Genomic DNA, 13,849 nt, shown 5'->3' on the forward strand with positions numbered 1-13,849 from the left:
CATTGCAGCACCCAAGTATATATCAGCAGAGGAGACAGCTCGACTCTTCTTCACCCATGTTGTCAAATATTGGGGTCTGCCCAAGGATATTGTTAGCGATCGTGACTCTCGCTTCACTAGCAACTTTTGGACCCAGCTCTTTAAGTGCTTGGGGTCTAAATTGAGTCACAGCTCGAGTTTTCACCCACAATCCGATGGCCAGACGGAGCGGTTCAATGGCATGTTGGAGGAATACTTGCGGCACTTTGTTACCGGCTCGCAGAAGAATTGGGTGAAGCTATTGGATGCGGCCCAACTGTGTTTCAACTCACAAAAGAGCTCTAGCACAAACAGGAGCGCTTTTGAAATTATTACCGGGCAGCAACCGCTACTCCCACACACTGTGAATGCCCCAAACATGGCCAAATCTCCACGAGCAGCTAGCTTCTCGAAAGAATGGAAGCAGAATTTAGAGATAGTGCGGAGCTATCTAGTGAAGGCACAAAAGCGGATGAAGAGGCATGCAGATCAAAATCGCCGCTTTGTGGAATATCAGGTTGGGGACAAGGTGATGGTGAAGATCCCAAAGAGATACCTATTTGCAGGGGTCCATGACCCCCGCCTGTTGCAAAAATACATTGGCCCTCTGTCCATTGAGAGGCGCATTGGGAAGGTAGCATACCGGGTGGATACCCCAGCTTGGTGGAAGATTCATCCTGTGTTCCATGTCAGTCTTCTAAAGCCTTTTCGAGAAGACAAAGAAGATCCTTCACGTAGCCAGCTCACAATACCCAGTATCCGAGGCCCACAAGCAACCGGAAAAAAGATAGTAGAAGCCATCCTCAACGATCGAGTCATACATGCCTCAAGAAAAGATCACCAAGAGTTCCTGGTGAAATGGTTGGGATGTGATGCCGAAGAGAATACATGGGAGAGAGGCACCAGCCTCAAAGCCTACAAGCACCTGATCGATGACTATCTTGCAAACAAGGCGCCGAGGACGTCGCCAACTCAGGTGGGGGAGAATGTCATGGGCGGCTTTCCAGCCATGCCCCATGACCCCTTGGGCGCGCCCCATGGCGCCATGGCAAGCCTCTCAGCGCCTAGCGCCATGGACGGCCCCGTGGTCTCGGACGCCCCAAGTGACAAGGTTGCTTCTGCCTATGTCGCCCCATCAATTTCCCTCGCGCGCGCCCCTGTGCTGGCCGTGCCCCAACGCGTGCCCAGCGCCCAATGTCAGTGCAGCCCAGCTACAGTGCCAGCGCCCAGCACCTAGCGCCCGCGCCCCAGTGCGCGCGCGCACCGTGCCCTGCGCGCATGACAGTGCCCCGACCGAGGGTGCACATGAACCTGCTCTAGTTAGGTCTCTTTTGTTGTAATTATAGAGTAGTTTACTTTATGTAATTTTGGTTGTGTTTCTCTAGCAAAACCATGTCTAGCTCTATGACTTGGGTTTTTATTTTTAAAGCATTATTAGGGGGGATCAAACAATCAAAACTTTCAAGCAAGCAATCAATTCTCTGTACTGGTGTCTCTCCCCCTCGACACCGCTTGCTCTCATTGTAATCAATTTTCATTAATGCAAACAAGCTCTCTTTCTTTCTCATTCTCAATTCACTTTTCTGTTCTCTCAATTGTTCCTGACATTGGTTTTCCCGCACGGCACTGACAGTCTCGTCTAGCGTGCGGAGGGGACCCCGGTTGGCGGATAGCAACTTTGGAATCTTCGGTTGCTTAGCCTTACGTCGCCCTTCCAAGAAGTCTCAGGAAGGCGCCGCGTAACATAACATATGCATGTGTGTAAGCATATCGAGTTCGTTAATCTAAGCTCATTCGTTTACCCCGCGTAGAGTGCGGAGTACAGTGTTGTTTGGTTATATATGCATAAATTATGTCAATATTCCAGCTAACCTGAGCATTTGAATTTTGTAAAGGCATGTCTGCTGGACTTCCCAAATATGTACCTGTGAACTTGAAGGACATAGAAGAGGCAGGATTTCAAGAAGGGGAAGAGGTGTCACTTGAGCCCCTCAAGCAGAAGGGTTTAATAAATCCTTCAGGGAGAGAAAGGAGACTTCCACTAAAGGTACAATAAACATTTATCTTTCTTGCATGTTGGTCCCACAAAGAAGTTGTTCGTCATTTAATTGAATGCGGATCCAGACTTTTGCATTTATAGGTTTGCATTCTAGGCCGCTTGGTTCTGGATAAATTATTTATATATATTAATAAGTAAATTTCTTAACATTAATATAGAATTTTGGCCAAAAGTACTGAGTTCTGTTAAACCCATAATCGAAATTATCAAATTTTGTTAAACAGGTTACGTACTCTAAACGATAAACAATATGTTCATTTATCTAGGTCTCATGTAGCATGAATTCAAGAACTGTCTACCTACTGTGGTCACTGTTTACAAAGGCTAGGAAAAACACTTTGAATGTACCTTTGTAAAAACACTCTTTGAATGTATGAAATATTAAACCTTCTCAAAGGGGGAAAAAAATCCTGTTCATTTCTATGCGACACTGTTCAGAAGGAAGAAATCATTATAATGGGTATTTAGCATATTCCTAGATTTATGGGTTAATATATAGATAAAGGTGTAGTGCTTTCTTTAAGTAAAATAACTATAAAAGAATCAAGAGTATAAGTTATTAAGTCCTCTCTTGATGTGATACTATGTACGAATATTTTTTCAAGTTTTCCCAAACCATAATATCCATTGAACAATGTTGAGTTTCCTCTCATTGGTTCTCCTAGCTTAAGAGAGAATGAGGTATTGATGCTTCCCACAATAGTCTATTTCTTTAGTTGACCTGTTATTCCGCTAAGAGTAAGCTTTTAGTCATTTTTTTTTCTTTTTAATTATAAATAAAGTCATAATATTTCATATGAAAAACAATCACTTAACCACCCCTTGCCTGGATTTTGCAAGATAGAATTGTATACTTTCTTTGACTGTTAGAGCTCTTATCAATTCAACTCCCTGAAACCCTATGTTTCACCTAAAAGGAGATTAAATAACAAACTATGATGATTTGTAGGTTGTATAACATAGTTTCCGTCAGTCGAATGACACTGTAGTTCTATCGCCTATGAGCTACATTGCTTAGATTCTTAAAAAATGTCTCTAGGTGCCTATTGGATCCTACGGTGGGGCATGATTTTCAGAGAGTCCAAGCAATATAACTGATATCTAATAACTTCTATAATATATCCGGTTTATGTCCGTTTGCAGATCTTAGGCGATGGCGAGCTAAGCGTGAAACTCCACTGTAAGGCCCGCGCCTTTTTGTTAGCAGCAAAAGAGAAATTAGAGGCTGCTGGTTTTTCCTCGACTGTTCTACCAGGTAGAAAGAAATGGGTAAAACCATCAGTTGCTAAGAACCTTGCTAGAGCTGAGGAATATTTTTTGCAAAGAAAAGAGCAGCTGCATCTGACGTAGCTAACCCCTCTTCTGCTTAAGTCAAAACTTTTGTCAGCCACACAATTTTTGTTTATGTTGTCACCCCAGAAAGGGGTTGTAAAGCAACATTCAAAAGGTTTTGGATTCTTTTCTCTTTAAGGTTTCCAAAATGTGTTCTATTCTATAGCTTTTATTCCGGTATCGGACTATGATAATTTGTTTTATTCAAGCATTCAACATTATGACCTAGTGCTCACTGAAATGGGTGCAAACCAACACCCAGGGCAAAAAAATTACGTGTCGATTTCCTCTCATCTACCTATATCTTGGCGAGCAGAGTTATCCAATACATTTGTTGTTGTGAAGTATTTATTAATATCATGTATAGCTATCCTATGGTGTTGCTAAATGGATATCCTATTAACTTTCATGAATGATAAATTATAGATGGAACTACCAAATCGAGAAAAAAAAATGAGTGCTATCAGAAAGATTTGTATAATAAGTTCACGAATTGGAGATAAGTGGACTCGAACCAATGACATCAACTGCGTATAAATCACTGCCTCTTAGGTCCCCGCTTGATTCTACCATAGAGGCCAACGATGGACAGTAACTCCCCACAACCCACCTCCGAACATAGCTTTCAACTTCCATCGTAGTTTACTCTTCAAAGAGCAATTCTTCTTAAAATTCCACTCAAGGTGCTGAGTTGGAATCCCATCCTAATTAAGGAGATGGTATGGTCGAGATGCAGTTAAACTGATTGGATAATATTATTACAAAAAAATACTCCGGCCGGATCAAAAAAAATTCACTTAGCCATTTGTGCACCCCTTAAAAAAATACTAACTCCTAGACAAAAATAGATAACTTGACTAAATTATCCTTAATTAAATAGGCATTGGGATTTGATCTTATAACACTTAATAAGGACAAATATGAAAAAACAAAATTAGTTATTTCTTGATTTGCTAAGTGAACTTTTTTTTATCCAAAAAAAAAAAAGCTAAGTTGACTCTTTTTTTAATCTAGAGAGAGTAATGATTATTTGTTTTATTCAATATTGGCATGGTCCAGATGATAGGTACTGGTGAAAATGCAACCTTTCAAACTTTGGGAATATAATAATTTAACAGTATTAAAAATAGAAGTAGTTTTCTGACTGTTGCTGTCACAACTTTCATTTTCCTATTGTTTTTAATATATTATCTTTGCTTAGATGCAATGCACATGCCTTAATTTTTAGATTTACTTTGAATACCAATTGATAGAACGCCTCTAAACTAGAAAGCAATTGTTCTTAAATGAGAAAGGACAAATAAATTATCATTCCTCCTGATCTTTCTATTACCAAAAATTGGTTCTTGATGCAGCCTATACCATTTGGACAAAACGCTAATTAGTTCATGCATCTGGAGGAAATAACAGAACCCCAAGAATAACACTAACTCAAGGTGGGGTCAATTGAAAACTATTGATGCATAATTTACTACTACTGTCTTTTAACCTCTCCTTGAAAAAACTCCTACAACCCGACCGAGATTTTCAACAAGCCTTTCTGAATTAGAAGAGCACAAAATAGAACTACAAGAAAAATTTCTTTTTATATGTTTGTGAATAGACAGTCTTTTCGAAATTCTTCTAGTTCATATTTTGCAGTGGATTTATGACCATCAGCATTCTCCATGGGCAAAGATGCTCAGCAGCACTTAAAGTCATCTTGTCTATCTTACACCGAGGTTGTCCCTCCGTCTACTCCAATGCCACCAAGTAAATGGTAATTTCACGTGAGATAAATTTCTTAGTCCAACAACATATTGTAAAATAATGATCTCTAATAATGAAGGTTTTAGCCGTAGAATGGTGATGGAGGGCTTTTTTAGAGGGATTGTACGTGACTCTTAAGATGTAAATTGTCTTTAAAGCAACAAGATTATCTTACATCATGTCATTGGATGATGTGTTTTAGTTTCAATTATTTTGTTTTTCTCTTTGCCCTACACTAGAAGAAAGTTTGTTAGGAGTTAGGACATTATAGTCATGCCCACCAAAAGATTTATAAAGGACATAAATTTGTAGTGGCCAAACTTTGATAGCCTCATCTAACTTTAATAAATGAATAGGAATTGAAAATTGCACATTTAATTAGACTTTTTTTAACCTAACAATAAGGGGGAAAAAAAGGGAGCCAAACTTTATGCTTGCCTTGTTAAGGAAATTAAGCATGACTCAAAGGCAATGGCATGTGATCATTACTAGGCTATGTCCTTTCCCTCACCTAATCAAACCAGCAAAGGGCCAGACAAAAATGGCTCCTTTATCATCACACTCTCTTTCTTTATTAATCATTGGAATTTTCTTTTTGTCAAGAGTCTGTTTGAATAGGTATAAAAAATAATTTTAAGTTCTATGTTACTCCATATTTTTTTGAGATTTTTATCCTAGATAGCAGCCCAACAAGGTCTATAACTTAAAATAATTTTAATTTTTCTTTTTTTATAGATTTTAGCCAGTGAAATCTGTGTATGATTAGTGTCTCTATATTATACATTGACCATACATTATTATACACTTGTTATGCGCTTCCGATATTTACTTTAAAAAACTCTATTGGTGCAATCTTTAGTTTTATGATTAATAGTAGCATTTTTCTAGTGGAAAGAAAGTTATAGTTGATACTAACATCCTGAGCTTTACTTATTTCTTTATTTCAAATTTTTTGGATTTCATATAGAAGATATTTTGATATATTTTCTTAATTTTCCAGATCATCTCACTTCTTTTGTGAAGCTTAAATACTAAACTTAGATTTTATTTAATCATAATTTGGCTGGGGTAGAGTGACATAATAGGACAAATTTACATTGTGTTTCTCTTTTTTCTTTTTTGGTTGGAATTAAGTGTGACATGGTGTATCGTTGAAGATAACATGATAATGACTTAACATTTAAAAATGAAACATGAAAGAAACCACCAAAGTAAAATTTAAGCTTCTTGGCAATTTTTTTTTCTACTAGTTTAGATTGACAGTTCAAAAACAAACCGTTCACGTTGAGATTACATGAGGAAGAAAATTCAAACGTAATATAAATAAGAATTGAATTCTAAACCTTATCAATAAGTCCCATTTGCTTAGCCACGAGCTTAACAGTAGTAAATATAAATTTTAGGAAACAGTAATATACTAGTGTATTTGACTTACTATAGATACCAACAGTGCAAAAAAGTTACTAATACACTTCTAATGTAGTTTGACCGGTTAAAATAGTTACTCACCATCTTTTTCAATTACCAGTAGTATAGTTGTCAATAAAATAACATTCAACGACAACTATATGAATCCTCGTCCTCACTGACCATGTTACTTTATTTATCAACTTATGTTACTGGCAAATAAAAATAAAAGTGAAAAATAAGTTACTAAGCATATTACTCTATTTAAGTTCAACTTATGTCATCATCATATCAAATAAAAATGAAAAGTAAATTATTAACCATGTTACACCATTTAAATTCAACTCACGACATCAATGTACCAAATAAAATAAAAGTCAAAGTTAGCAGCGACACAGCAACAACGATAGAAAATAGGCGTTACTTCATCTTTACATAGAACGAGTTGACCAGTTCATTCAATATCCGAAGGACTCTTACCGCTAGGGCTGAAAATGGAATTGATGCCTGATTCATTTCTCACTCACAGCCCCTTAAGGATTCCACTCTCTTTGTATAGAAAAAGAAAGAAATTACAGCGGCAATAGTACTCCTATAAAAGCGATACATTCAAAATTAACGTACGATTAAAACATATTTTTGAATTATGTAGATATCACATACAGGGGTCTTTTTCTCTATCATGCGCTATCTTTACTAAGTTTGCATTAATTCCAAAAGTTGTAGATCTTTTTAAGGAGAAGATTGAAAAAAAATGTTGTACTCTCACCATCGCTTATTTAAAAGAATTGAATAGTTTGATAATTTGCATATACATAGATACCTTCCATATCAAAAGTATTCTTTAATTTTTTAACTTTATGCTCAATTAATAAAACAAATTCACATAAAGTGAGATGGACTAAAAGTGATTAAGGCCTCATTTGTTTTTATTAAGATTAAGACATTTGAATCTAGATATAAATCTGAGTATTAAGATATGTTTTAAGATTTAAATTTTAGGATCTGAATACACATCTGAATATTAAGTGGTGTATTAAGATTTGAATACTAAATAATTGAGACAACTTATTTTTTCAACATCTAAATGTATAAATTATTTCTTCGTTTAAAAATAATAAATATAAAGTTTAATAAAATACTAAATTAGTCTAATACTATATCAACATAATATTTTTTTAAAATTATATGACGGTTTGCGGTGGTGATGACTAGTAGTGGTGGTTGTGGTGCCGAAAAGGGAAGATGTTGGTAATGGTCGTTTTGTGCTAGTAGCTAGTGGTGTGTTGGCTACAGACCTACAGTAATGGTTGATGGTGATAGTTGGTGGTGTCGATCGACCTATAGTTATGGTAGATGATGGTGATAGTTACTGGTAGTGGTTATTGACGGTAGTAATTGGTGGTATTTATGATAATAGTGATTGATGCTGATGATTGTAAATGGTGGCTAATGGTGGTGACAGTTGATTATAGTAATAGACAGTGATGATGGTTGTTGAAGAGTGGTAGTTGATTATGGTGGGCGGCTGCGAGAGGAGTTTGATAATGGTGGCCGGTGGCGACATTAATTGGCAATGGTTGGCGATAGTGGTAACGATGAACGGCCGGAATTGGTGAACTATCATCTTTTGTATAAATTTTAGAATAGACATATAAAGGATATCAAGACTTTATTACATATCTTAATCATTCAGACTCACTAAATAATTATAACATTAAAAATTTAAACACAATTAATGATTAAAATTCAGACCTAAAAAATAAATAAATTTAAAATTGAAATCTGAATAGCTAAAAATAATATCCATATTTAAATGTAAATAAATGAGCCCTAACTAAGCAGTTACAATCGAAAGGCAGATCCCATGGACCACTATGGGGTGATGGCCCTATAGCACAGAGAGGTGTGCTTAAATTCCAAGATTTAAGAGAGGTCCACACACACCACAAGCACCAAAAATGAGTGCTGGAAAATGCAATTTGCTAAGAATGATGACTAGGTTTCTATATCTTCTTCTTCTTGTTTGCTGCCATTTGTACTATACTTTTCCATCAAAATGATAACAGGCAACAGAACATGTTCTTTAAGCTTTTTGGGGGCTCCCCACAAATCTCATTCTGATTTGCTTCCAAAATACTTCATTATGGGGTCCCATTCCTCATTAAAACTCAGTATGTTGCCTCTTCTAAGCTATTTATAGTATATTATATTATATTATATTCGAGGTGCTAGAACATAATTAGAACAAGTTGTTTTAACTTTATGCGAATAGGGGAATATTATAAAGTTATTTTAACATTTTTAGTCAACCAGTTGAAAAAAAATTCACTTGACAAGCCGTAATAATTTGTAACTTTCGTGTGTATATCAAGTGTACACATTGATTGTACACTAGTTATACGTTGGTTATAAAGTGCATATTTGCGAAATTTGTAAAAGTAAAGATAAAGGTTATTTTTCCTGTGGTCTTTGTTGTGTTGTTATGTAGTGTAAAATTTTCTTTTTGTTTAACCATCTAATGTTGAAACACATCGGTTTAATTATTTTGCTTTTACGTCACGTAGAACACGCCATTAAAGAGGAGACAATCCCTACTAGGAATTTATTTGTTCTTAGGGCTCAAATACAAATTATTTAATTAAGGATAACAGAATCACATCCATCCTACTACACCTTTTGATGGTGGGAATTTTGGATTTTTTGTCTTTGGACATTTTGGAGAAATTTTTATAAAAAAAATTTAGACAAAAAATATTTAAAAGTTTTTAAAAAGCCCAAGCTGTTTTTTTTTAATTTATTTAACTAGGTTTTTTTACATTTTCAATGCAAATCAGAAATGTAGGAAGTTCTTGAAATACATGGGACATCACACATGAGATAAGCGTTAAAGTGGGATTCGTCTAAAAGATTGTTTCTTTTTGAGTTAATAAATTGAATATAACTCGTTTTAGCAAGATTTGCCAAAAAAGAACTTGTTATTTTTATTTCGTATCATAATTATTTAAATTGCTACTTATTATTCATAATACAGTTAAATCATTGGAGAGGTTATTTATGTAGATTTCCCCCACATCCCCTTCCGCGAATCTACAAATAAAAAAATAGGTCAAATTCTTTCCTAATTTAAAATTTGTGCAAAGTTAGACTTCGCGAATTTAAAATTTTATTTTGACTTCCAAATTTTCTTTGATGTTTGTGCGCCATCAGCTAATTTCTAATTCATATAAGTGATTAATTAATAATTCTCTATCATAAACATGGGTTCACGTACTATGGAAAACTTGATTATCTTTTTATGTTTAGATCTAAACCAAATTCCATTAAATCAGGCAATTCCTATAACAGGTCCCAAACATGTTAGATCTCTGCTAGATTTAATTAGACATAATGATGTAGGCTTATATATAATTGCACGGTGTAGGAATTGAATAAACATTATGTAGTTTATGTCTAATGTAGATACAATCACACAATTTGAATAATTTGCCAACTTGCCTCACAGTTTTAGCAACTTTTAATATTCAAAATTTTCAATAACCAAATTTATTTGAATATTTGTTGTTCATTTCAAGTACGAAGACAGTCGTAAACAGCTCTACACTAAAGTTAATGGTCAATTAAATTGAATCAACTTGTAGCATAATAATTCTCTTCACTGTCCCATTAAAAAGAAGAAATAATTAACCAAATGAATGTTCCATGGGGTTACTATTTACTACTCTATTATTCTTTTCAACTACTAATTACCTCTACACTTCCATCATGAAAGCTAAAACGAAATATAATTCCTTTAACAAGTTATTTTTGTCGATGTTAGTGCAAATAAATCAGTTTAAAGTACTAAAAAAAATTATATTTGAACCCTTTAGCATTGACGTTCTATTTATGACTTAACTAATTGGAAACATTTCCATTATCCCTTTTTTCTTTTTGTTAAAAAGATTAGATAATTTTGTAAAGTCATTTTAAAAGAGTTAAAAAGATTTTGATAAGGTAAGAGACGAGAGGCGTTAGAAGAAAAAGCAAGCACAAGTGCCACCGAAGCAAATATAATGAGAAGTTTTGAGCGTTGTAGTTTGATTGGATATCAATTTTTAAATATAAAAAAGAAAATTATAATCTTAAATTTCATATGCGCATGACATATATAATACCATTAGAGCCTGTTTGGATGGACTTATGCCTATAAGCTGCAAACAGCTTAGCTAAAAAAAATAAGTTGGGGTAGTCTAACTATTTTTTTTGGCTTATAAGTTGTTTTCAGCTTATAAGTTGCTTTAGATAAGCTAAGTCAAATGGGCCAAATTATTTTTCTGAGCTTATTTTAAGCACAAAATAACTTTAAGCTGGCAAGCCAAACACTCAAAAAAACTGAAAACAGCTTATAAGCAACTTATAAGCCAATCCAAATGGGCTCTAAGCCTAAAGGGGTATATATTCTAAAACTGTTAAATACTTAAGAAAAAAGTGAGACGTGTGGACATAAAGATAAAGTGAAAAGGTTTAACTTACCCTAAACTTTGAGAAATATTTCAAATTTATCCTCCATTAGGAGTTTGTTTCAAATATACTCTTGACATTATAAAATTAGTCTAAATATGTCTTAATTTACTATGGGTGAAATCTATCCAACATATGACACTTTTTGTTATAAGGAAAATAGGTCAAATTTGCTTTTGAATATTAATTGTCAGGATATGCTTTTACCTGGTTCAAGAATAAATTTAATCATTTTCCTTATAAAAAAGTTTCATGTGCTAAAAAGTTTTTTACTGTGAGTAAATAAAGGTATATTTAAACTAATCTTTTAATGGTGAGATTATGTTTGACCTCAATTAATTAACAGGGAGTAAATTTGAATTTTTTTCGCAAAATTTAAATGTTAATTTAAACCTTTTTCCCAAAGGGAAAAAAGATAGACGAAAGACTAGAGTTGCAAAAAAGAAAAGATTAAAAGGAAAAAGAAGATTGAGATAAAAGATTGGAATTAAAGGGAGTGGTCAGTTTATCGTAAATCTAAGAAGTGGAGAAATCGAAACATGGCAAATCCAACGGCGTACACAGAAATAGAAAGAGGAAAGAAAAACAGCGTACAGCACCAAACATGTTCTTTCCTGATCCCCTTATGCCCCTCCACGTGATCCTTCTTTGTTTCTTTTTTTTTTTTTTTTTTTTTTTTTTTTTTTGATTTGATCCTTCTTTGTTTCTTCTTTCGTCAATACACCTAAGTTTTTTTTTTTTCCACTTGATGTTCTGATATCGGCGTTGGAGTTTGATTAAATTTGAATTCGCTCTGCGTAAGAATAATTGGAGGAACCGTTTTCTGTCAAGAATTTTGTCAGATCCAAAACTCGAATCTGAAATTTTGATTAACAAAAGAGCAGCCTTAATCGATGCACTACATATTTTTTATGGTAATTACACCTAAGTTCCATAATCCTTTAAACAAAATATCCAAGATTTAATAAAGTAAACTCAAAACTGGGAAGAACGTGGAGAGAAGTACGGTCCAAGCGTCTCATTTTGGAAAAAATTAGCTAACAGGATTTGTTGTTAAATAGTTTGAAGCTAACACAATCTTTTAATAACCCATCGCTAATTTGCTATTAATGGAACTAACGAGAAACTTTTTGTTGTTTAGGAGCAGAAATAATTTGTTCCTAATTTTATTATTTTCTTAGTTAAATCCCTTTTCATTTTATTTAACACTCGCCTAAATTGGATTATGCTACTATATGAGTAAGTTAACCTACTTCCAAATTAAATACATATCTTCATCATTAACTTTCACTATGAGATTTTTATGTACCCACTGGATCGCGGTGAGACGGATAAGATCTCTTTATCCTTAACTATGGGTTTTGAGTTTAAGCTTTGGATATTAAAAGAATCTTGTTAGAAAGCGCTTTCATGTTTATGCGACCCTAAACTGAATTAGTTGAAGCCCCAATGCAAATACGAAACGACGAGTGAAAAGAAAAGAAATTTCTATTTTCTGAGTCTGACTATTAGACATTTGATGTTCAGCTTTCATATGTTGACACTAAAAGCATTTTGCTAAGAACTTGGTGATATCTTACATTTTGTTCTTCCACTAGTAACTTCTATCAAGTTGTTGGTGAACTTTGGATGCACGAAATATCTTGAATTGTGCTTTTCGGTCATAATTAGATCCGTAAATCCTTCCACGTTAGGAACACATGCCGGCTTGGAATCTCAAAGTATTATCACCCCCCACTAACTATAAAATTATGTTTCTAAATTACGTCCTTTAATTTTGAAAGATGATGATCCTCAAAAGGATCATATAAATGATCAGTAAATCCTTTGCACAAATGAACCCTCAATGAAACGATTTTTCAGCCTTCACATTTTATGCTGAGATCCCAAGTCTCAAAGTGGACGATATTTTCTTTTTTAGAAAATTCTGCGTTCATCCATTCCGGTTTTGACATTAATAGGGAAAAGTCTTGCCTTATACAAGAGTGCTAGGAAAGAGATTTTGGTGGTGATCTTTCAATTGTTTTATGTGCAGTGAATTTTGGTTTCTCAAAATTGACCAAAACATTTGTACTTGCAAAAAGATCTTTCCGATGGACGGAAAGCCAAAGCCATAATGCAAATATAAAATTGCTGAATTGAGAAGTGAATTCATACATATTCTAATACATTATTCTGTCTGTTCCGCCATGTTGAAAGGGCATTCAACGGGAAAATTTATACTCTTCTTGTAGATTCGTGCTGTTAGATTGTGCATTTAGTGTGTACGGTACGAAGGAAAATGATTTTTAAAGAAAAAAAAGTAAGAAATTACTTTCTCCGTCTCAAAATACATGTTACTCTTTTTTTGGGGGAAAGTTAATTTGACCAATTTCGAAATTAAATTGGATTAGATTAATTCGGTATTTTAACATTAAAATTTAGATATCTAAATACTATACATGAAGTATTATAGCAAGTATAAGTTACAATTTTTTTATATCAATATGGTTAAAAAATACATTTTAAAATATTGATCAAAGTTCACATATTGAATCTCGAGAAATGAAAACTTTAATTCGGGTGGAGGGAATACTTATCTTTTGGTAATTGATAAGTAAATGGGAACTAGTAAACTATGTTCGTGTGATGCACGGAGCCCAACATAATTAATTTAATTACTCACTTTAGTTAGTTTTTATGGTTTGTATGTTTTGCAAAGGATACTGCGATTCTCCTTAGCGAGTCTCCATATTTTTTTTTCTCTTCCTCTTATTTTTACCTTTAATTTCTCAATTGTTG

At 34.2% G+C, this 13,849-nt stretch overlaps 1 protein-coding gene across 2 annotated transcripts; it reads left to right on the plus strand.

The window, feature by feature from the left end:
• Nucleotides 1-1,910: 1,910 nt before the first annotated feature.
• Nucleotides 1,911-3,872, plus strand: LOC132642785 (large ribosomal subunit protein uL15c-like). Of its 2 annotated transcripts, none has more exons than XM_060359828.1 (2): nt 1,911-2,065; nt 3,221-3,850. In XM_060359828.1, exons 1-2 carry the CDS (start codon nt 1,916-1,918, stop codon nt 3,425-3,427), a joined length of 357 nt encoding a protein of 118 aa, XP_060215811.1. In that variant the 5' UTR covers nt 1,911-1,915; the 3' UTR covers nt 3,428-3,850. The 2 variants fall into 2 exon arrangements, 1 of the variants encoding a protein (XP_060215811.1); XR_009583333.1 differs by lacking the exon at nt 1,911-2,065 and adding an exon at nt 2,621-2,758 and having other exon boundaries at nt 3,221-3,872.
• Nucleotides 3,873-13,849: the final 9,977 nt, after the last annotated feature.

The sequence above is a fragment of the Lycium barbarum genome, chromosome 5 (genome assembly GCF_019175385.1).
Source record: "Lycium barbarum isolate Lr01 chromosome 5, ASM1917538v2, whole genome shotgun sequence".
Lineage (NCBI taxonomy): Eukaryota > Viridiplantae > Streptophyta > Magnoliopsida > Solanales > Solanaceae > Lycium > Lycium barbarum.